The sequence below is a fragment of the Sciurus vulgaris genome (assembly GCF_902686455.1).
Source record: "Sciurus vulgaris genome assembly, chromosome: 8".
NCBI lineage: Eukaryota > Metazoa > Chordata > Mammalia > Rodentia > Sciuridae > Sciurus > Sciurus vulgaris.
In genome coordinates this window covers 15687391-15712746 of record NC_136468.1, presented here as the reverse complement: position 1 = coordinate 15712746, position 25356 = coordinate 15687391, and the positions used below count along the sequence as shown (strand labels likewise).

General features: G+C 45.6%; 1 protein-coding gene across 2 annotated transcripts in view; it reads left to right on the top strand.

The window, feature by feature from the left end:
* The window catches only part of TBXAS1 (thromboxane A synthase 1), a 159789-nt gene that overhangs the window by 64309 nt on the left and 70124 nt on the right, over nt 1–25356 (top strand). For both annotated transcript variants that reach the window (XM_079152220.1, XM_079152219.1), the window contains 2 exons: nt 992–1088; nt 17124–17240. In XM_079152220.1, the coding sequence (XP_079008346.1) occupies nt 992–1088; nt 17124–17240 (214 nt within the window). The remainder of the gene's footprint in view (nt 1–991; nt 1089–17123; nt 17241–25356) is intronic.

Sequence of the window (25356 nt, the reverse complement as noted above, 5' to 3'; positions counted from 1 at the left end):
AGGCACTCTTCCCCAAGCTGGCCTGGCCCAGGTCAGGAGCTCAAGCTGCCTGCTCTGCCCACACACTCTCTCCTCTGTCACCCACCCACCTTCTGGGAATAACTCCCACTCATCTGCAGAACTTGGTATGGGGAGCACCACCCTGGGAAGGCTTCTTTCTCTCCTCTACAAGCACTGTTAAGTATTCCTCCATTGTCATTTTGCCTGCCAGAATGTCACACTGTAGGTTGATTGCCTGACTGTCCCTCCCATCAGATGTTGAGACCCCTGAAGTCTGTGACCCAGCCTTGGTTGCTCTCTCAACTCTCCTGGACTCTCTCAAGTGTGAGACACGCATGAGACTGCCTCCCAGCAGTTCCCCACAACCAGCTGCCCAGCTGGGCCTTTTCTCCATCCCTTCCTGAATGTCATGAGTATCTGTTGAGCTTCTTTATATAAAGGCATGGGAACCAGATGTTTGGCCCTTCCCAGCAGGCTTCATCTCTCCAGAATTCTCACAAGCATCTGTTTATTCATTTGCTTTAGCCTTTTTTCAAGAATCAGTGTAAAGGTTACTGGTCTTTTGCAGAATGCCTACCTTGCCGTTTTTGGAAAATGCACATGACATTGACCGCTACCATTTTCCTCCTTTGTCTTCCTAGTGGATCTTATGAATGAATGCCTTATTGTTGCATTTACATTTACAAATCTGTCTTTCCTATTAGGCTATAAGCTCCCTGAGGCAGGGACTGTATCTTATCCAACCTAGAGCCTCTGGGGCCTGGTACAAGGTGGCTCCCCAGAAATATTGGTGGAAAGAAATTAGATGTCAGCCCATCACAGCTCTATTGTTACTCGCGATTAGAACATACGCTTCCTCATCTTTTCCACATCTTTACTTCCTACTTTCTTTCATCCTTCCCTCTGAGCCACCAAGAATTCTTTTTTGGAAAAGAGAAATGGGTAGATTAAGGCTACATGTTTTAACATAATTTTTTTTTATTCTCCCCAGGTACTATCTTGGTCGCCGGATGTATATTGTTATTTCCAAGCCAGACATGATCCGGCAGGTGTTGGCTGAGAACTTCCGCAACTTTACCAACAGAGCGGTATGTACTTTTCTCTCTGTGTGTGGATGGATCATTTTAAGATGCAAGAACTGCATGGTGGATCCCGTAGGGATACTGTGGGGCCTCTTACGGGGTTTAGGTCAGTTCCACTGAAAAACAGAGCTCCTCAGTGAACTCACATTCTAGAAAGGGATGGAACAGACTGCTACAAAAAAGGTGGCATTTACATTTGTGAACCACTTCAAGAAAGCCAAAGCTCAAGAGAAGTTGAGGCTAAGGAAAATAGAAATCAGAGAGTTTTCTAATGCTGTGATGGAAGCTAGAGGAATCCACCGGGCACAGGCTGAGTCATCCAGGAACTCTGAGAAAGGCTAATAACATCAGCAGGAAGGCAGAATGTCAAGGGTTCTATGTTTATTTCTTTTCTAGAAAGCATAAATGTGTTAAGGCCAGAACGGGAAGCAAACAACACTGATAGGGAAATTTGTCCCCAAGTAGGAGGAGAAGCCTGTAAGAGGACCCCTAACATTAATTCATCTCCAACCTACTAGAGGATGTACATACCACCCTACACATCTGTTTTGGAGACTGCCTAGCCTACTTTTTATCTTTGATAAGCAATCTCAAAAAATGGGAGTGGTGACAGAGTAACAGAGGTCAGTGCTGTCCATATTTTTCCAAAATGGGGAGATAGAAATTCTAGTGGAAATTCCCTTTAGAACCTAATGGCGCTTAACCCCTGAGCCACACCCCAGCCCTTTATACGTTTTATTTTGAGACAGGATCTGGCTAGGTTGCTTACAGCCCCACTAAGTTGCTGAGGCTGGCTTCAAATCTTCTATCTTCCTGCCTCAGCCTCCTGAGCTACTGGGATTACAGGAATGTACCCTTTAGACTTTTTCATAGAAACTGTAGCAGGAATTCCTTTTAGATGTTTTCATAGCAATTTTGCTTTCACAGAAAAAGTCTGAAGTGAATTACTAAACAGATGCTTGAGAGAATTCAGACAATCCCGTGCCAATCATTGGGCAGAGGTGGGGGTTGTCAAACCAACACTCGTTTTCCATGGATAGTAGGTAATGTGCTGATTCTTTCGTTGATTCTTTGGCCACAGGCCAGGCACCGTCTAATTGCTGCTCAGTTCAGTGAGGGAGGCAGACCAGTAGAGACCAGCACAGCCCAGCATGATGGGCGCTCCTGCAGTGGAAAATGCAGGGTCTCCAGGGTGCAGGTGGGAAAGCTTGTGGCAGTGCAATCCCTGGGGCCACATCCTCAAGACACCATCTAGAGCATTCCTGCATTCTGTACTGGTAGAGCTACCGGAGTAGATTTTTTTGTCCTCACAAAAATGTATGAGATTGGTGTAATTATCATCTCCATTTCACAGTCAGGAAAACTAAGGTTCAGAGAGGTTAAATGACCATGCCGGGTCACATGACTACCTTGGAGAAGAGCAGGGATTTGCCTACCATCTCCCAATGCAAGTCCAGGGTTCTTTTTTACTGCACTATTATAATGGTTGCCTCGGGTGACATTTCTGGATGTCAAGGTTTTGGGAATAATTGGTCACTCACCCAAAACGTGCTCATCCCCAGAGCATCATGCCCAATGCCAGTCACCATGTGGCCACTGAAAGGAGGTGACCGCCTGGCCTGCTGCCTCCATCGTCTCAGAATGACCAAAGGAATTGCAAAAGTTTAACTACTTCTCTGCTTCTTCTGGTTTCTCTCCCCAACGCGGTCATTATCCCCCTGCTCAGAGACTCTGAAGGCCTTAGTCCTGCTGGGATCTTGCAGACAGAGTCTGAGGGTTCAGTGGAGAACTCCACTCCATCAACTCAGCAAGGCGTGCTGATTAAAGAAGCCAGGGGAGCTCATGTCTCAAAGAGCCTGGGCCACCAAGCAGGCCGTGAAGGCTACCCTGGAGCCTGCCATGATTCCTGAGCCCACCTGACCCCCGAGCAGTGAGGTGGACGTGGCAGCTCTGTTCACATAACGCCCAGCATGTCCCCAGGGCATGAGACCCTGAGAGCTGACCTGGAAGAGGGTCTCCTCCGATGGGTCTGCTAGGAGCAGACAGATCCAACACGTGTGTTTGAGCTGAGCGTACCAAATAAAATCACCTTTGACCTTGGTCAGTTTCTCCTCCAAACCATGTTCAGCCCTCCCTGATTTCTTCTACCCCCAGACTGAAGTCTGTAGGTCGTGGACCCCAAACTCAAAAGTATGGTTCTAATTTCCTTCCTCTTCCACTCAACACAGGATTAAACCTTCAGCATTAAGTTCAAGTCCCTGAGACAAGATTTAAGGGCCCCTGTAACTCAGATCCATTCCATATGCTCCAACCTACTCTCTCGCTTCTCCCCAAGACAAGCTGTCACTCCAGCTGGCGGGTACTCTCCAGTCTCTCCCTAACCTGAATCTCACGCTGACAGCCCCACAGCATGGGAGGCAGCAGAACAGGAGGCTTCACGTTCCTTAGCCCGTGAGCTTGGGCACACTTCCTCACCTCTTGTTCCTCCTATGGAAAATAGGGAGTGAAGCTAAATGGGATCTGCACGCCAGCCTCTGGGCAGTGCTTGGCTGGCAAGAGGAGCGATTATGGGGCATCAGTTGCTTTTAACAAGAAAAACTCCACCTCCTTCCCACCCATCCAAACCTTAGCTATTCTTCAAGACTCCCTTCAGATTCCACCTCCTCCAGGAAGCCTTCCCTGCCTCCATCTATATTCTCTCTTCCCCTTCCCTGGACTCTGACACTTATCTGTACCATTCATTTTTGCAATAGATCCCACGGTGACTTCTACTATTTATAGTAAGGAAGGTATGGCTTTTGCCCTAATTTGATCATTAGTCCTGTAAGTCCAGGAATCGTATCTTCTGCTTCTTTTCTGGACCCTGTGGCCCAAACACATAAGAACTATTCAGTACCCAATATATTTCTGTGTAAACCAAATTAAATCTCCATCAGCATGACAACCTGCCAGAAGAATGAAGTATTACCTGAACCTAGAGATTCAGTATGCACTTCTCCATCAAGGACATTCACGAACGCATTTTAAAAAGAAAAACGAAAAAAAGGACCCATCAAAGACCCATGGTAGATGAGATCTCCAGGAAACCTAGTGTTTACCACTTTCCATCTGGGACCTATCCACTTATCTTTAGCTTTGTTTATGGTCTTTAAGCCAATTCCATATTCATGATAAAACAACCCTTAGTGACTCAATTTTTAAAAAACAGTCATTGGAGTGGGATTTTCTCACGGGTTTTTGAAAGTCAAATTAAACTGGGTTCTGTGGTTCCCTCTTATCCATATGCTTATTTATCTGCTCAAAGAACTCGAGGAGATTAGTGAGGCGTGATTTCTCCTTCCTGACACCAGGCTGCCTTCTCCCTAATAAGCCATGTTTACTTAAGTGTTCAGCGACTCAGCTTTATTAGACATTCGCTCAGTAAACATTAAACGCTTGCTCTATGCAAGCTTCTACCAAACGGTCCCCTGTGATACAGAAATACTTTGGCATATTAGTTTGATGCATTAAGTGAAAAGGAACTTAAATAACGCAGAGTTTCATTTTCCAACAGTGAGAGCACATCTCTGCTCACAGATCCAGGCTTGAGTTATGAGTGTCCCTGGGCAGCCGGGCAGAGAACGGCAGTGATGTGTGAAGCTGAAATTTGAGTTTAGCTCTGAAATTTGATGTGAGCTGTGCGCATCCCCTCAGGGACCCGCAGAGTATGGAGCCCAGAGGAGGAGTGACGCCACAGGGAAGCCCCCATGTCAGCATCCAGCACCTGTTTGAATCCCAAATCGTTGCATGAAATATTCTTTTTCAAACTCCAGAACACTGGACTGAACAGACCAGGGTCAGAGCCAGGGTGGCCCTGGTCACATCTGAGTTTCTGGTTCATTTTCTGAGGCACTGGAGCCCGTGGAGTGTGTCTCTTCCATCTTGCCCACTCTCCTCAGTAACTCCTGAAATTGAGGCATATGGGTGCAATCACCGGTTATTATTAAACCCAAATCCCTCTTCTCAGCATTATAGAACCTCAGTTGTCCCAGCACCTCAAGACTTAAATATTTTTACTTTTAGATGTTTCTAATTAGCTCTTTTTTTTTTTTTTTTTTTTTTTGCTATCAGGTACTCAAAGTCATGAGGGTATTTTTGTTGTTGTTATTTTTGTTTAAATATCTGTAGAAATGGGAACTGGCTCTATGTGACTCAGCAGCAACAGTTATAACCAGTAGCAGTGCACCCTATTCTTGGCCTCTTGTCAAGGCTTGGAATTAGGGAAGCTGTGGGAAGGATGATAAGGGGTAGGCTGGTCTTTAGCCCATGTTCGTTTGCTCCATTTGGATAGGGGTGGGGGCCATAGAAGAGTTGTACCTGTTCAATCTTGACACCTGCTACCTTGGGGATATGAGCTCTGGTTCAAAATGGCGGCATGGGGAGTGGATCAGCATGCAGGCACACTCGTTCCCGGTTCCACTGCTTAGATGTACAGAGGAGATGGACGGAGAGGGTAGTTGTATGTGTATATGGAGGGGGTGGGTGGGTTACAAACCCTCAGGTCCTTATCCACAACACAGAGGTCACTTCTTCAGGCATGGATCAAGCCATTTGCAAGTGTCACATCTAAAGCCATGTGACGGATTTGGTGAGTGACTTTATCCAGAACCCTAAGAACCCAGAGACCTGGATGCCCTTCATTTAGCCTGTTGAAGAACTGCCTCACCCACTCACCATGTGACTGTCAGAATCCTAAGGATGAGTCACTATAGAGCCACAATCCCCTTGGCCCTGGCAAAGATGGCTAAAGTTAGGAGGCAAATGAGTCACTGGAAACCTTGTCACCCTATGCACCTGCAGCAACACTCTGGTCCAGAGACACACAGGGAGCTTGGTCAATAAGGAAAACCCCATTTACAGCTATGGGTGGATCAGACCCCCGTGCTGGGGCTCAGGGACCTGCCTGATGGCATCTGCTGAGAAGAGATAGGACACAAAATTTTATTTGCCACAAAATTGCCCCCTTTTAACTTGTCCCTATGCCTATAACTGGCACCATCATCTAGAGTTCCCTTTCCTTCACTGAACAGTGAGTAAATGAAGACCTTCAGATCATAAGATTGATGATGTGAGAAGGTTGTTGCGTGTCATCTAGGGAAGCTCTTAGAATTCCAAGCAAACCTGGAAAGCTTTTTTGAATGGTGTATTTCTTGAGAAGGGTCAACCCAGGTTCTAGGTCTGCAGCTCTAAGCAAGGCCGGAGTTCTCCCTGCAAGCACTGCCAGTCACAGAGAGCAGGGAAACCTGAACTGTCACTTGCCTGACCAATCCCCCCACCTCTTTTTTTTTTTTTTTTTGTTTGTTTGTTTGTTTGTTTTTTGTACTGGGGATTGAATCCAGGGCATGCACTTGCTGGGCAAGCACTCTGCCACTGAGATACAGCCCCATTCCTTTATAAATGTTTTTATTTTGAGACTGGGTCTTACCAGGGTGACCTTGAACTTGGGTTCTTCTACCTCAGCCTCCTGAGTATCTGCAATTACAGCCATGCACCTCCATGCCCAGCTGACCACCTCCCTTTGAGGCAGATCTTCTTGATATATGTAAAACATTTTGTGATGCACAGGAAACTCTCCAGCCTGAGCTGGGAGCTTCTGGTCCCAGATGGGTTGCCCATTGCAAGTCCAGGTATCGGCCATGATGGGATGCCTGTCCCCTGCTTGTGGGCCTCCACTTTCGCTTGCTTTGCTCAAGTCTGTGGTTAGTCGTGGAGAAGTCAGATCCATGGAATTGCATTTGATCTGTAAAACACGCTGAGCTGCAAGTTTCCAACCTGATAGGTGGGTCTGAACCTTAATGCTCTTGAAAGGGGCCGAGTGCCTTGTGAAGCCTTGGGAACGCAGGATGCATAGCGCTAAGTGGTATTGATTCTGAACATTCGGTGTTCTTCTCTCTGCCTTGCAGAACTTTTTTCTTAATTTAAAAATCTTGTTGAAAATGATTTCATATTTTTATGTCTTACTAGGCTCTTGATACAGCGGGAAGTCAACTTTACATTTTTTAAAAAGGGATAAGTAAAATCTCATTTTTACCTTTATGTTTTCTTGTCTTAACTTGCAGTGGCAGAAGCAGAAATAAGTATGTACACCAGGAGATTAATATCCAGGGTTTTGGGTGAGAATAGTAAATACACCACAGAAGCAATACTGATCTCAAAATGGTTGTGTTCCTGAACATTCTATGAATATCAGGTCACTGTGCCAGCAAGTTCTGTCCCTCCCTCTTCCCTGCCCCAGTCTCCTTTATGTAACATCCTTTTTCTTTCCATTTGATCCTCTTCTAACCCGTAGCCCAGTAGTATGGTGAAAAACCTTAAAAGGAATTAAATCAGATTCCACATTTGCTACCTCTGACTAGCTGTGACCTTCAACCAGTCCTTTAACCTCTCTGAGCCTCAATTTCCTCCTATGTAAAACATGAATATTAGGCCAGCTGCTCACTGAGGTCTGTGTGACTCCTGATCATGTGGCAATGTGGCAGTTAGCACTCACAGGTCAACACAGTCTCACCAGCATCCCATGGAGCCATCTCAAGCTTCAAATGCAGAGCCAAGCTCCCTGTTCATCCCTCAGGAGAAAGTCTTTCCAGGGGCGCATGACAGATGTCACATAAGAGACACCCCTGCCCCTCTGACACTGCTCTGGCAAGAACTTTACCAAGATCTGTTGGAAGTTTCCACTGAAGAGCCCATGAGCCCGACTCCTTCCCCACTCAGGAAGGGCGCTGGCCGGCAGGGTGGATTCGACAGAAGTGCAGAGTGTACGTTTCCTAGAAGACACTCGGAGCTGTCAGGAGGGCCACCACAGTCCACGCTACGCCTTCATCCACATGAGAGGAGACCCCCTCCGCCGCTGGAGCCAGCGTGCCAGATGGAACCTGAGCTGCTTTTTGTCCACCACACGCCTGGCCCCTGGAGCTAGGGACATACCTCACAACGGACTCAGTGGCTGCTCTATTGGGTCACCATTGAAAGCAGAGCAAAGGAAGGTTACGTCATTTCCGTGACCATTTTCTGTTGGCACAGAGAATGAATGAAAATTACCCAGTGTGACAGCAGAGGAAAACCTTTCCTATTTTTATTTTTAGTATTTTATTTTTAAGTATTTGCTTCATTTTTAGTAAAAGGAACATCTTTGTTATTTCAAAGCACCAAAATATAAGCCCTGCTTGATTCAAATCTTTGTACAGCCAGATAGCAATGATCGGAAATTCAAAATACTCTCCAGTATAGAATTTAGGATAATTCAAGTGACAGAATCCTCAGGCTTAGTTGATCATCGACGGGTGAGGGACAGTGCAGCTGTTCCACACACCTGGGTGAGGAGGAGGTGGTCATCCTGCAGCTTCCTCCAGTGTACAGGGCTGTGCGGGAATCAGGCGTCAGGAAGAGTGGCGGGCAGAGCCCCTGCCATCGAGCCTTACTATCTGATATTAACACACCCACAGCTGGACTGGCACACGCAGCAATAACTGAGTTGGGAATGCTCACAGAGTCACTGTGTTCCTGGCCTTGTGACCCTCAGTTCTGTGGGCCATTGGAGAATTGCCGTCCACCTTGTCAATGCATCCTGGAGGTCATCCAGGTCTTGAGGAAAGGTTCTTGCGTGTTCTAGAACCCAAGGAAACTGTTTCTGGCTATAGCTTCACAATCCACGTTGCCCCTTGATCCTAGGCCACGGTAATATACACCCTGAGTTAGAGCAGAACTGCACTGATACATCTTGTAGCACTCTGGGGAGAGTCTGTAGGTCTCGTGCAGCCATGCCAGGCCAGCTGAGGGGCACCAGGATAGCCCACAAACGCTCAGAAGTGGTTTCCATGCAAGCATGGCGGGCAAGGTTTGGATTTTCCTTAATAATTTGCTCCTCAGGACTCTGTGACTCTTCAAAGTTGGAAGTTTATCCTTAGTTGGCCTAATAAGAAAATAGAGATCTTAATTGAAAAGATAAACTTGTTTATCAGACCAAGGGAATCTCAGTAGTTGAGCCACAAGACCACAACTAAGCTGTTTATCAGAACTGTTCCCTAATTACTACAGAATCACCCAAGAGTTGATGCAATAAGGTATTAAGCACTTTGTGAGCTGTGAGATTGACAAGTGTTGGTTATAAACCACCCCACTCCCTGCAAGTGAACTGCAAGTTTCCGTTCTCTGTCTTGAACCTTACTATGGCCAGCTTCTGGGGATAGGATTCCATGAATGTCCACAGCTTGATAACAGAGACACCATTCAGAGCTGTACTTGCAAACCACCAAAAATAAAAAGCAACAAGCCCAGCTCAAGATCTTTAGCTGCCTTGGGGATGTCATGGGTTTCCAGGGCCTCGGCAAGCTCCTGTTGAGAGTGGCAGCTGCCCAGCTGTGGCTGTGTGACTGCTAGGGACGCCAGAGGCTGCAGTCACCACGGTTTCAGTTGTGGAGCTCATCCACGTCTTCTAAACGTTCATCTTCCTAAATGTCCAAGGCATGGCAGTTTGGAGCAGAGAAGTCAAGGACAGAGGGGTCCTTCGGCTGGCTTTTCTGTTCCCTCCCACTGCCAGCTCCATCTCCACCCCGTCAGCAGAGGGAAAGACCTTGCGACCATGCCCACCTCCCTAGCCTCCCCCACACTCCCAGGACTTTTCATTCCCTCTGTTCTCCTTTGCCTTCCTGAATCTTAGGAGAGGGGAACACAAGAACCTGTAGACTCCAAACAGGGCCACCCCTGAAGAAGGGGACGTGCTTACTACATCTCACCCAGTGACATTCTGATGAGAATCCACATAAGATAAAAATGGAAGCCAGTCACTAGACCTCCAGGAAGACTTGTAAGAGATGCTGAGGGAGCTAGAGCTAGGGACCTAGGCAAGGAGACAACATTGAACCAGGGAGAGATACACTGCCAGGTGTCAGATGCCATGTGGTCCTCGGAGGTGGCAACCGTCAAGCACAAAAGATGGAGAATCTGCATCAAAACTGGGCAAAGAGCTGGGGTGTAGCTCAATGGCATGGTGCTTGCCTAGCATGTGCCAAGCCCTGGTTTTGATCCCCATACCGCAAAACAAAACAAGAGAGGATGCCCTGACCACTCTTAATATACCTCTTAAAATGTGGTCCATGTCTGAAAACCCTCATCTAGACCACCTGGTCTAATCTATCATACGTCACCATAGGTCACTTCTGAGACCAGGCACTGTCCTGTCAATGCAGAGGCCAGGCTTCCTTGTTCCTGGCAATGACATCCCAACACAGCCCAACACACTTGTGGTCAATTAAGGTTCCCAGATCTTCTTAATGTGAATTACCTGTAGGTCATGTTCTGAACAACTAAAATTTTAAGCTTAATCATGAAACCTTTTAATTACATCTGTTGATTTTCATCTTATTGGAATTCATCCAGCATTCAAGTCTGTCCAAATGAAAGGTTTATGATTTAGTGGGTTTTTTAAATTGAGATAACCTCCATACACAAATCTTGAGAGTGAAACTCAATGCATTTTGTATATGCAGGCATTCACGTGACCACAACTCATGAAAAGACGCCGAGTATCTTCTGTGCTCCAATTTTGTTTTCCAATTATTTTTCATGTGTACAAATAAAATAAAACTTGTACTCAACAATATTAATTTCAATATTAATTATAATATTTACTTGTAGTTAGTTCTTGGGTTTTCTATCTATATTATACAATCACGTGACCTATAATAGTTTTTTTTTTTTTTTTTTTTTTTTTTGTGGTGCTGGGGATTGAACACAGGGCCTTGTGCTTGCAAGGCAAACACTCTACCAACTGAGCTATATTCCCAGTCCTACAATAGTTTTTTTCTTCCATTCCACTTTCTACATACTTCTTATCTTTTTCTTGCCCTCTTGTATTTCTATAATATCAACTAGAGGTGTGATAAGGGACATACTTGTCTTGTTTCCAGACTTGGGTAGTGTTGGGTGTTACCCTATTAAGTGTGATGTCAGCTGAAAATTTTTTCATGAATGTCATTTATCAGGTTGGGAAAGTTCACTTATATTCAGAGTCTACCAAGAGTCATTATCATGAGTGGGTGTTGAATTTTATCAAATATCTTTTCTGCATTTGTTGAGTTTATGTTTTCTCCTTTACTATGAATGCAGTTAGTTGCATTGATTGCTTTTCAAGAAAGTTGCGTTCCTGATATGAGTCCCATAGGGTCTTGATGAATTACTATGTTACAGATCACTGGTTTACGTTAGCTAATATTTTCTTTAGAATTTCTGAGTCTGTGTTCATGAGAAACATTGACCTGTAATTTTTCCTTCTTATAAGCCTTGGTCAGATGTTGAAATCAGCTCATGCTGGCTTATGAGATGGTCCAGTTTCATGTTAAATTGGGATCCAGGGAGTGTTAATCTTCCAGTTGTGATTTCTACAAATCAGTAGTTTACTATGAAAATAACAAATAAAATATTCGATTGGACTGAGCTAAATGTAGAAACCTGTGGTTCTCCATTTGTTTCCAGATTGATAGTTTTATTTGTCTTTGGTTGTTCTACCAGCCATGAAACCACCCAAAGGAGTTATTTACCCACCCGTTATTTCTCCTCCTTCTCCATAAGAATGTCCTTGGAAATCATAAAATGTTTTCTTTCCCACATCTATAGATCTTTCACTCCAGGAAAGAAAAAAGAATGAGGTTACTTTGGCACTACTTGTTGTTAGTGAACTCGAACTGACTCCTAAAAATCACTTTTTAAAAATAATATTTAGAAAATGGGAATGAGATGCTATTTGTACGGGGCATGGGAGGGAGGTCCAGGCAACGGGGTTTCCCTCAGGAGGTGTTTCCTGAGATGTTTCATAATGTAAATAGGAGTCAGCAGGCAAAGGAGAAAGGGGGTCAGAGGGATAGACAATGCCAGGTACAGAAAAGTAGCCCGTGAGAAGGCGCCGACCCTAGAGAGAAGACCACGTGGTCAAGGGACCAACAGAATACCAGGGAGCGATCTCAGGCTTGCGTGCCAGGGATGGCTCTAACGCTTCAAATGTAAGAACTCAGTCATGCCGTTGCTCGGTCCAGGACTCACGGGGTCATCCTTGACTCCTGTCTTTCTCCCACCCCACGCCCAATCCATCAGGAAATCTTCCACCTTCTGAAGCTTGCCAAATCTAACGGCTTCTCCCCCAGTCTACAGCCAGAACCCTGGGCTGAGCCACCATCCTCTCTGTCCTGGTCCCTGTGCTCCTCTGAATGGCCCTACCCACCTCCACCCTGGTTCACCACAGACTATTCTCAACACTGGAGCAGAGTGATTCCTTAAAACACAAGTCGACTCAGGACACACCTCTCTTCAAAACTCTGCTGTGCCTCCCACGTCATCCAGAGTAGAGTAAACGTTCTACGTGGGCTCCACACACAGCTCTGCGACCTCTCCACCCGCTGTCAATCTCTCCACTCCAGCCACACGGGTCCCTTGAGTTCCTTAAATGCACCTCAGTATCTTTGCCATAATGGTTCCCCTGCCTGGAGCTGGACTCCCCTCCACCCGCTTCCTCCCAGAGCCCATTGCTGACTCATCCATTTAATGCCACACCTAACTCTTTATGTTACTTCTTACGTATCTGCCTACCCTTTCCCACTAGAATTAGTGAGAACAAAAAGCTTTGTCTTGTTCACAAATGTATCCCGAGAACCCACTTTAGGGCCTGGCATATACCAGTCATCCTGAGAGGTAGGCACATTATCATCACCAAGTTACAAATTGTGAAACTGAGGCCCAGAAAGTTCAATTAAAAAAAAAAAATGTTTAAAGGTCACATAGAGCCAAGACTTGAACACAGGAGTCTGAATCTAGGTCATGTTCTTTCCTCTGCCTTATCCTGCTCAAGCCTGGGGTAGAAAGTGCAGCCTAAGCTTCCAGAAAGTTCCACACTGTCTCCAGACTAGCACTCAAAAGGACTGAGTCTGTGCTGTGCTGGGAGAGGGTGAGAAATTGGCAAGAGCATGCTGGGCCTTATAAACCAAGTTAGGGAATTTGCGCAGGAGAAGCCATTAGAGTTAGATTTGTATTTTTATTTTTTAACCAATTAAAATTTTGTGCAGCAATGGGGTACCATGTGATATTTTGATACATGTATACACTATCTAATGTTTAAACCAAGTTCAGCACCTCTGTTTCCTCAAACATGTATCATTTCCCCATAGTGGAAGTATTCACCATCCTTTCTTCTAACTTTTAGAGATACACAGTCCATAACAGTTATGTAAGTTCACCCAACTGTGCAATAGCACCCCAAAGCTTCTTATAACCCAGAACGTGCTGATCAGCCTCTCCCTGTCTCTACCTTCCCTCTGCTCCCCAGCTTCCCAAAACCTCCATTCCACTCTCAACTTCCACGAGATCCACTTTCCTATTCTAGAGAGATCTCACTATAGCCAGGCAGAGTGGCACACACCTGTAATCCCAGCGACTCAGGAGGCTGAGGAAGGAGGATCACAAGTTGAAAGCTGACTTCGGCAACTTAGTAAGACCCTGTCTCAAAATACAAAATAACAAAGGGTGGGGATTTGGCTCAGTGGTTGAGTGCCCCTGGGTTCAATCCTCAGTATTAGGAAAAAAAAAAAAGGAGGAATCCCCCTACAGTATGGGGAGTGGATGGGTGGGATAAGGCTAGAGGCAGGGAAATCAGGGGCTCAGATAATGGTGACCTCAGCCAGGGCGGTGGCCGTGGGGATGGAGGCAACTAGCTCATTAGAGATTTTAGAGTTCTGACTGACAGGATTTTAGTTGAGAGAGAAGATGACTCATGGTGTGGGGTCTGGGTTGGAACAGGTTTTTCAAACATCTCAACCATGACTTACTAGAAGAACTCTATCTCCCACGTTGACGCAGAATAACGGAACACACGTGCGCGCACACACACATGTATATGAAATATGCTCAACAATGAAGTACGGACCTCTTGCCTTCAGCTCCTGAGTTTCTGGGATTATAGCGTGCACCACCACATTGGGCACAATTTTTTCAAACTATGTATAAACAAACTAATTCTTAAGAATGTCTGGTGTAATGTTCGAGAGATGAAGTCTAGGGGTTGGAAGAGTTCTGAAAGATCACCTAGATCAAACCCCTCGATGCTTGAGCTCTTGCAGGGTGTTCTTAATGAGTGGTGCATGGCCCTGGTGGCGGGGAGCCCACTGCCAAGGCAGGTGGCTTCTCTATGAATGATTCTGGCTCTTGACTAGTGGGACAGCTCTCTAGATAAGCTCTCGTTCCCCGCCACCCCCTGGCATCTTCCACCAGTTAACCTGATTCTATCCCTCAGGGTCACACAAGCAACCACAATCCCCTCTTCTGTGTAATGTGCATTCAATAAACACACACAGGACATTATTCAATGTCCTCTTGCCATCTGACAGCTTTTTTGAAATGATCAAATTGCTGATCTCCTTCCGGTATGACATCTAGAAATGAAGCATTACTATAATCACGGCCCCCAAACTTTGCCATCAGAAAATGGGGATTCTAGTGGAGCCTCTAGGCCAAGGAGAGAGCCAGGCGGTGGCAGGCTGGTGAGGGAAATGTCTGAGGGGGCGTGCTGACACATTGCTCGGAGGGCGAGATTTGTCCTTCAGGTGCAAGATAAAAAATAGCTCGGCTCCAATCCCCAGGTGTTAAGGGTGGATCCAAATCCAATCAATCTTGACTCTTATCTCTAATTTATTCTGTCTCTTCAGAGCCACATAAACCCCCATCGCTCTCCTTCTGGAGAAATGTCTTCGCCGTGTGGCAGGACGGCTTCGCCACTCTATAAATACACATAATGTCTGATTTCCTCCTTTGACTCTGGAACCTAAACAAACAGATTAGGTTCCAAAAATTCCATGAAACCATAATTTAGTGGCCACAGCGCTCCTAAAGAATTTCATTCTAAATATAGAGAGGTATTCCTCTGCAGGAAAATATCCCAGCAACTTGGTTCTAATATATAATTAAATCCTCTAGATACTTTGCAGTTATGTTTTATGGCTTATTTTGAGTATTCACATTTTATCAGAAAATTATAATTTTCCTCTAAATAGGAGTTTTTACAAGGCTTTTGAATGATGATGGCTGGCTTCATGTTTCAACTATAATTAAAACAGTGGAAAGAAATAGCGGAACCATTTGGCACCATGCAGTCCTGAAGAGGGTTTGGTCCCTGAAATTCCCCTGCGGTCCCCAACCAATTGTGGGGCCTCCGTCTGTGACCACCTGGGGGCAGCTGGTTTTAGCAAGGAATGAATGGCCTGGGAAGGAGTCCGCAGACCCCTTGGCGTGCTTGGGGCCTCAGCTTCCAGGGTTCCTCCCAGAGAAGCCTTGCTGGCCCTCTCCCTCAGATCCACTTTCTCGTCCACTGTAATAGCATCTATTTGTTGGTTTAGGAGTTTCTCTCTACCACTCCACTAGACCAACAACCCCACGAGGATGAGGGCCACAGCAACGTCGTTTTCATTCAGCAGTGTCTGCACAGCTTCTGGAAGCTGGTTTGAGTTTGCCAGGGAGACCAGAACAGACTCCCACAGACCAGGGGGACTTGTGCAACAGAAGTTCATTTCCTCACAATTCTGGAGGCTGAAGTGTGAGAGCAGGCTGTGGGCAGGGTTGGTGTCCTTGGTGACTTCTCTGTGACCTGAGGATAGCCATCTCCTCCCTGTGCCCTCCCTCTGTGCATATCCATGCCCTTTCTTCTTTATATATATATATACATATATATATATATATATATATATATAGTTGTTGATGTACATGATATCTTTATTTACTTATTTATTTTTATGTGGTGCTGAGGATCGAACCCAGTGCCTCATACATGTGAGGCAAGTGCTCTGCCACTGAGCCACAACTCCAGCCCTCCTTTCTTCTTATAAGGGCACTTATCATACTGGATTAGGGCCCACCCTAATTATTTTACTTCAATTACCCTTTTAAAGGCTCTGTGTCCAAAAAGAGACCACTTGAAGGTTCTGGGGATTAGGACTTCAATACGTGAAGTTCGTGGGGACACAATTCAGCCTATAGCATACATGTTAGGCATTCAACAGATTTTTTTTTTTTTCACATAAGGGAGTTTATTAAGCAAACAGAGTGTCTCCCTGCAGGGTAAGAGAGAAAATGAGAGGAAAAGAGTAAGGAAAGAGAAAGGGCACGCCTAAAGAGAGTAGAAAGCGAGGAGGAGAAAGAGAGTCGGGGGAGAGAAAAGCAAGAGAGAAGATGGCGGTGAAGCCATCTTTAAGAATCCCGCTGGGCTAACGGGACCAATAACGGAGAAGGATACTTGCAAGCTGACTGATGAACCAATAGCTAGCTAGGATGTTCACAGACTGACAGTAGTTGGGAGGCGGGGAAAATGGCTGCACCGGAAAGGGCGGGCAGAGCAGCTTTCAGACTGACAAGCTAGGTTGTGATGCAACGGAAAGGGTCGGGGAGCAGCTTTGAATTACTTTCCCCCATTTTCAAATATATTTGTTGATTGAGAAAAAAATGAATGGATGATGGAACACAGACACATTGTGGCAGACATGTTTCTGGAGGACCCTCCTCCTCCCCTTCCCTCTGCCCCTATTCATTTCCCCAAGGACCCAGACACGTAAGTCTGTCAACTCTGGGCCCAACTGATCTAGCCGCACAAAACCCTTTACCACAAAGTTGAGACATGAACCTCAATCAGACCTACCTCTGAGAAGACCACCATATTTACCTGAGAGGACCCTCCTCAGCAGAGAGCAGCAGGACACAGGGACCACTGGGTTGCTTCTATGATGGTCACCACACTGTGACAGGGCAGATCTGGGCCAGCAGACTTACTATCAGCTCCCCCTGGGCCTCAGTCATGGATCTTAGGTCATTGTCCACAGCACTGAGATTTGTCTTCTGTGTCCTTGCAAGAGAAGCCTCCTAAGCTTTGGTCATTGATGCATTTTAACCAGGGTGTGTATCGTGAACTTGTATTGCCACCAAGGTGGCTTTGACTCCTTGTGAGCTAACCCTCTGCTTGTCGCTTTCCAACAGGCAACAGGTTTGGAGCCCAAGTTGGTAGCCAACAGTATTCTGTTCTTACGCGACAGAAGATGGGAAGAGGTCAGAGGCGTCCTGACTCCTGCTTTCAGTCCTGAAAAGCTGAATGAGGTAAGGCGCAGGACATGCCCCTCTCTTCCCTGGAGGAACCGGTTTCTCCCTCTAGATAGTGGAGAGCCTGATCAGGTTGCATTGCTGGCCCAGGCAGCACGCAGAAATGCCCTGCCCACCAGGACCTTCCTGCCTGCCTCTCATGAGAGAGTGAAGGATACTGTGCTTCTCCAGCAGTCTTCCACTTCTCCAGCCTCCCGCATCCCCAGCTGCCATAAATCTGCCAAGTGTACAGTGAGTGCTATGGCACTCTGGCTATGTCCTGAGACACCACTGGCGGCACTTCCCGGAGAAAATTGGACCAGCTTCTCATTTTCCCATGTACAATGGATCCCTGGGGAGCCTGTTAAGATGCAGATTCTGCTTCAGGATGTGGGGTGAGGTCCCAGTGTGTGCACTTCAAACAACCCAGTCCCCCAAAGAATAGCCAAACACACTTCACAGAGCCAGGGAGTAGATAACAGACTGAATCAAAGGGGAGTGCTGAATCATGGCTTAGGGAGGTGACAGTCATGGACTATGGCGGAGGAGGATGGACAGGTTTCCTGCAGAACTCTACGTGGGTTCTCTAGCCATGCCAGGTGACCTTTGAGGCCAAGACAGAGGGACAAGAGGTCTCCACAAGATGCTGCCAGCTCTTTAAGGCCCTGGGTGCTCTCCTTTCACTACCAGCTGTGCATCCCAAGGCTGGGGTCTGCCCGTCCTCTCCTGCAATTCATTAACACCTGCCCCCGGTCCTGGGCTTCTTATCTGAGGTGGATGGCCCTTGATTCCTGGTCTGTTGTGAATTCTGCATTAACTCAAGAGTGAGAACTTGAACCCTTTTGACGAGGGGTAGTGTCGATCCTTCCTTCGACTTGACTCCTGGTCCAGGGGCAGCCCCAACACAAGTGACCTTCCACAGTTTGGCCGGAGGGCCCTGGGTCCCAGCCATTGCTGTGTCTGTTCTAGAACACCAGGCTTGGAGTAGCCTGTCTTCAGTTCAACAAATGAGAGATCCTTTTATCTCAGTCTGAAGATGCTCCCCCACATGGCCCTGACAGAATTCCGACGAATCTGAAGTCCCCCAAAAGAGAGAGTGCTCCCCACTTCCTCCTGTCCAATTAAACTCACTCAGGAACGAGTGAGCCTGCCGGTTTTCAATGAAGTTTGATTTGCATTTCCAGGAGTAGCCTCTCGGGGGCAGAACATGGTCTATGTGTCCCACTAGCTCCTGCTTACCAGCTGAGTGGTCCCGCACTACTCTAAGGGATGCTATGTTTAGGGACACACGCTCACAACATCCCTGTGAGATGGATACTATTGTTCCTGCCATCCCCGTTTTACAGAGGAAACCGAGGCACAGACAGAGTGAGTGCTCTGATCATACAGCTGGCGAGTAGCAGAGCCAGAGCCAGGGCTAGAGTCAGCTCCAGATCACTCCTCGTATCTGTGTGGTTGCCCCTCGGACTGTCCCAGGGGATGGGCAGTGGAGTCCTTGGGACTCTGGAAAGTTGAGGGATCAGAGCACGTTTCTCTATTTTCAGCCTAGGTTTGAACTGACTGAGGTATGGAAATGGGTTTCAGGCAGAGGAAATCAAATGCTCTCCTTTCCTACTTACCTTAAACTGAGCGAGAACGCAGCCCTGGGATCGGGCGGGTTTGCTGATCTTCATCCAGAACAGGACGGTCGTAGCCTCTACCTGCATGGGGGTGGCAGTGCCCAGGCCCACACATGCTCATTTTCTTCTTCCCAGACTTAATTGGATAAGAGGATATAGCAAGAGACAGCTGTTCTGCGCCACAGGGACCCACTGCAATCACCTGGGGAGCTTGGAGACCCATTGTTGCCCAGGTCTCCCTGCCAAGAAATTCAAATTAAATTGGTTTGGTTTGAGAAGCAGCCCAGGCTTGAGGAACTTCTCCAGGTCCCAGGTTATGCTGATATAAAACCAGCACCAAGTAACACCAGCACTGGAAACTTCCCACGAGGCAACTGGAGGGGAACCTCCTGCTTTCACTGGGGCAATTAGCCCTGCTCCACATTCATCTGTTATCTAGGGAGGTTCCAGGAAGAATTTTGAAGGAAGGAACTGTTTTAAAAAATGGTAAACCACTGTTCCAAACCAACTGATAGGCTATGTGGAGTGTTCACCTGTATCCCATCCCACCATGAAAACAATATGGAACCAAGAGACGGGGTACAGGGAGGTCAACCCAGGCTGACGTGACCAGCTCACGCATGCTGACTCACCGTTCTTCATTCATCAATAAGTGATGACTTCACAGCATTATAGATATTCCCCATTGCGTTAAAAAGAAACTAATATGTAGGGCATCAGGAAAGGAAAGGAAAGGAAAGGAAGGAAGGAAGGAAGGAAGGAAGGAAGGGAGGGAGGGAGGGAGGAAGGAAGGAAAAAAAGGAAGTTAAGGGAGAAATTTTCTCTCATCTTGAGCTACAATTGTTTGATGAAAGGAGTCTGATGGGGTCTAGGTTTCTTTAACACCTTACAGGGAAAACTCCAGAAAAAGACACACTGTCATTGATCAAAACAATCCAAAGCTCCGGCTCCTGGGATCCAAAGCATCAATTGGTTCAGAAATCGAGCCCTCAGTGCCTGAATCAGTTGCAGAAAATAAAGTTCCTCTGATCTGTTCATAGCACTAAGATGCCAGGCTGCCAGGGTGGAGGGAAAGAGCAAAAGCGAGTCCGTAGATAAGTATTCCTAGGTGTTGCTTCGTTATTTAACAGATGCTCCCAGTAAACCTGAAGCTCCACTGAAAGTCATTTTTTACGCCAAATAGTTCAATGTAGGTCCTTGGGTTTCTTTTGGAAGGAATCCCATTACAGGGGGATTCAACTTTCTTCCCACATCTAGAGGGTTTGGACCCGTTGAGAGTGAGCATCCTGGGAGGCGTCTCAGGGACCCAGGGCGAAGAGCTTAGCTATGTGGACCAGGTGATCAGGGGAGAAGGGGAGGAAAGATGGCTGCCCCAAACACAGACATGGTGATGTCACCCAGGGAGTGCACAGTACAAGTGGTGAGGGCTCTGAGAAGAACTATATGGAAGGGAGGAGTGGAGGAGAAACCTAAAAGAAAATCTAGGAAGAACAGTCTGAAATGGAAACCTGCAGGACATGGAAGGGTAAAGCATTTTAAGCAAGAAGGAGGAGTCAAAGTTGTCTTTTTGTTCCTGTGACCAAAATACCTGACAAGAACAACTTGAAGGAGGAAATGTTTATTTTGGGTCACAGTGTCAGAGGTTCAAGTCCACAGTTGACCAACTCTTGCTCTGGGCCTGAGGTGAGGCAGAACAACATGGCAGAAGGGTGTGGCAGAGGAAAGCTGTCAGCTCTTGGCAGCCAGGAAGCAAAGATAGACGGTGGGAGACCAGGAAGGCTGCGGGGAAGAGGTACGCTTCCAGGGCACACCCCTGGTGACCCACCTCATCCAGCCACATGCCACCTGCTGACAGTTACTACCCAGTTAATTCCTTAAAATTAGGATGAACTGATGAGGTTACAACTCTCACAATCCAATCATTTCACCTCTGAATATTGCTACATTAACAAAGGAGTTTTTTTATTTATTTTTTTTTTTGGGGGGGGGTGGTGGCACTTCATACCCAAACCATAACAACCTCCTTCACCAACATATGAGAGTTTCTGGATGCTTCCTTGGACTTAGCCTCCCAGCCACCTTTGGTCTCTAGGTCACTGGTTCTCACTGTGGGACCAACGTCTGTATCAGAATCAACTTGTTATAAATATGACTGCAGGCTTCCCAAGTCCTACAGAGTTGAAAAGTCTGAGGGTGACTGAGCACCTGTGTGTTTTATAAGTCCTCTGCAGGAGTCTGCTAAGACCCACCATGTTTTAAACATTCCTCTCCATCCCTATCTCGCCATCTCCCACCGGCTGCTTCTCTAGGTCCAAGGTGACAGCCCCAACATCCCCACCCCTTGCCTGCTTTATTTCCCTGGTGGCACTCACAATTTGTTTGGTTCACTTATTTATTGTTTTTTATTGTGTGTCTCATTCTGCTAGATATATGCTTCAGGAGGACAAAGGTTTTCTTTTTTCTCTTTTTTCCTTTACTATTAACTGCCCACAATAGGTATATAATAGGTACTCCATAATGATTGCTGAATGGATGGATGATAAATCAAAGGACCAAGAAGCTTTTTACAGATCCTAACTAATGACATATGACAAGACTAAGATAAAAAATAAAAGGGAAATCATTTTATCAAGAAAAAGTTACATAAGAGGATGTGACAAATTATTGGCTTTCTCTTTGGAGAGTCACAAGTGTATACATAGAAAATAGAGAAAGCAGGTCACAAAGACACAAAGAGAATGAGACGCGGAGACAAGAGACGACTCAGAGTCTGGGACACGGTACTCAGCTGCGGGTACCTGAGTCAGTTTTCTCAGAAGTAGCTGTGAAAATCAGCTTCTTTAGTCCTTTCAGAGTGCAGACGTTGTTTCTGGACTTCAGTTATCAAACTTCAGAGTTTACTCTTGGGATAAAGGCTTGTTTTCCCTTGAAATTCTGTGGCAGCTATATCTTTGTCCACCAGTGTTTATAAGTGACATTAGCATCAAAAGCTCTAAATGGCCCCATCTTTACTTATGTGAGTATTAGGTTGCCTCAGTCAATGATGCTAGAAGTTACTTTAAAATCAGCATTATATCATTAGCCATATTTTTAAAATTAAACTGGTTTTGGCTTCAGTTTTGCCAGGGACATTATGTAGAGCTAGAGAAACTAGTTCTGAAATGCTTGCAGGGAAAACGTGATTGATGCAGACCTGCTTCAGGAAGATGCCACCGCCATCAGAGTCCACCAGCAGACGTGTCATTGGGATTTAGATGAAAGGCTGGCTGAGCATTGCTGGGAAAACAACTGATTTTTTTGTTAGGCTAATTCTGCCCCATTAACCTGCCAGAGTTTCCACCCCCACCCCACCCCCAGGATTAATGCTTTGAAAAAGGCAGCAAAGAGATTTATTTAGATTTTTAAAGTATTTTTGCTAGATTCCTTGTCAAAGACAATGAGTAAGTAATCCTGGGTTGTGTAAACCTTTTCTATGGATCAGGAAGTAAATAAATTTCATTTCAGAAAATAAAAGCAAAGCTAAATTCATATTTCTTTGAGGGGAAAATGTAAATAACAAGAGCCCAGTTTAGCACTAGTTTTATTTTTTAATATTGTAACTCATCTGAAAGAGGGAGAACACAGTGAAATCCACATATTTATGTATTCTCCTAAGCTCTTCTGATTTGAAAAATATTCAGTCTGTACCAATAACTTCCAGAGACATTTCTAAGATTGTATGAGTCAGCATAAAAATGGCAGGTAACCTTCAACTGTAAGCAAGAAAAAAAGAATACATTAAGGAGAAAATCATCTGAACTGTACTGTTGATAAGGAACTTTAAGTTATGAACTACTGCCTCTAGGATTTGGAGCTTGGAATATCCGCCAAAATACCCCAGGTTAAAGGTTTGGTCCCTGAGTGTGCTATTGGGAAGTAGTAGGATCTGTGAGAGGTGGGCCTATCAGGAGGTCTTCAGGTGGATTGGAGGTGTGACCTGGCAGGGGATCGCAGGACTGTGCCTTCTTTTCCTCTCCTTTGCTTCCTGGCCACGAGATGAGAGGTTTTGCTCTGCCATATACCCTTGCCACCACATGCTGCTCATCACAGGCCCAAAGCAACAAGGCCAACTGACCTTAGACTGAAACATCCAAAACAAAACCGTGGACCAAAATGAACCTTTTCTCTTTATAAGCTAATTATCTTGAGTATTTTATGATGTTAATAGAAAGCTAGCATAACTACCAAGGAAAAGAATGTGAAATCATGGAGGATGAAAAGGCCCTCGTGGTCAAATAATTTGGTGAAATCATTGTGAACCATCTTCTTTGGGGATTCACCATGTACTTTAAAGGCTTGGAGAAAATCTTTAGTAAATAAATCTAACTTTTGTTAATTCTGGGCTCAAATAAGTTTTCAAACAGTAAAAACATGGGTAATTAACTTCATCCTTGGTTAGTGAGAGAAACAAGGCTACTGGGCCCCAAGCCTTTCACAGTGAAGGTCATTTTTGAGTGCCTCTAGCAGAGGCCAAGTTCCAAATTGAATGGACTATGGATCCAACCTAATTTGGCAGCATATGAGTCAACTTTGTGTTACTACAACCAAATACTCAGGTAGCTAACTTATAGAGAGAAAAGGTTATTTAGCTTGAAGTTTTGTAGGTTCAAAGTACAAAATTAAATGACCTTACTGGTTTGGTCTCCAGTGAGGGTGACAGATGGTGGCTAGAATACATGTAGGAGCAAATGGTCACATCTCAAACTGAAGGGGAGAGACAGAGACCAGAGTCCCACAGTTCCCTTTGGGGCACGCTCCTAATGACCTAAGGACCACGAAGCCCTACCCCTTAAAGGTCCAGCACCTCCCAGGACCACCACCCTGAGGTCCAAGCCTTTACATATGGACCTGTGGGTACACTCGACATCCAAATCATCTCAGGCAGCTTGTATGTTCTCATTCCTCAAAGCCCAACATAAACAGTGGGCATTTCTTAACTCTCCCAGGGTCAGTGGTGGCCAGGCTACTTCATAAATGAGTGCCTGAGGACACCTGTGTCACTCCAGAGCAAACAAGCCAACCACATTGCTGTGCACGGGGACCCAGTGTTTTAAAAAAGTCACACAAACAGGGATGGCCAGCTTCTTGCACAGAATCCGACTTTCTGCCTAATTTTTCACTTTTCATCCAGATGTTTCCTGTCAGGAAGGCACAGTCAATAATGCACAAGCGTTAGAGGCAGAGGCAGATGTGGTTATTATTCCCTCTAGGCCTTTCCTGCCTGGGAGAAGACATATTACTCAGGAATGACTACAATTTTCAAAAATTCAAGTTGATATAGCCAGCTTATGAGTAAACGCAGAGCTGCGACCATTTCAGAGCAAAAGTCTTTGCAGAATTACAGTCGTCATCACAGTTTTCTCTGGCCTTTACGTTTCCACTGTAAACTCGTCAGACAGTCACGCACGGGGGCTTCTAAGGCAGAACGCGGTTTTCCAGTAATGTCAGAGCAAGCAGATTTCTCTGGAAGGCATCAGCCTCCAGCAGTCTATTTTTAATATCTGCTTTTATTTCTTAATCCTTCCAAACAATAAAAATGAAAGTCATTATAACCAAGTGTGGCTGTGGCAATAAATACTTCAGAGTCCAAAAATAAATACATTGTTCCTGCCTGACCAGTTGCCCATTTTCCAGAATGTCTGGGTATTTATCTAGCAGCAAGGGACCATTATCCTGCGACACAGTTGTATTCCACTGACACCTAATCTCCTAATTAAAATCGGTATAATGATGGACTGTTTAAATTCTAGTTAAAATGTTCCTTTTCCATTTGCATTTAAAAGAAAACACTCCTCGTCATGGGTACCCCATCCTGGGTTATAATTTGGCTTTCCTTTGCCAGAATCATAATGTCACTCTGACTTGCTGCTGGTTAAATCTAAAAGAGCATCTAAATGCCTCAAAGCTTGGCTGTTGCCTGGCAACACCAGCTGCCACCTCCTCATCAGGGTGAGTTCTAATTGGTCACAACTCTTGACAGGAGTCACTGACATATTAGAAATGACACTTGATTATGCACCTAGATGGCTAGAGCTGATACTTATCAGCAGGAAATTTTGCATAAAAATGAGTCACGGATGTTTTTAATATTTGGGTAGCTTTTAGCAATGGTGTAGTGGAAGAAGGAAGTGATGTTTCATTAGCTAGAATTAATTTCTCATTTGTTCGTCACCAGTTTAGAGCACTTTGAGACATTCATTTTTCCATTTTTTGAACTGACAGTATGTTTGAATATTTTCTCCCCACCCTCATTAGCTCACCCTTATTTATTCAGAAACTTCCCTTTTGACTTCAGTCCAAACCAACATTGCCCACAGTCCTACTGTATCAGTCGGCTTTCCTCACTATAACAAATACCCAAGATAATTAACTTATAGAGAGAAAAGTCTTACTATGGCTCATGGTTTTGGCGGTTTCAGACCATGAGCAATTGGACATATTGCTTTTAGACCTCTGCTGGGGTCCAGGGAGCAGCA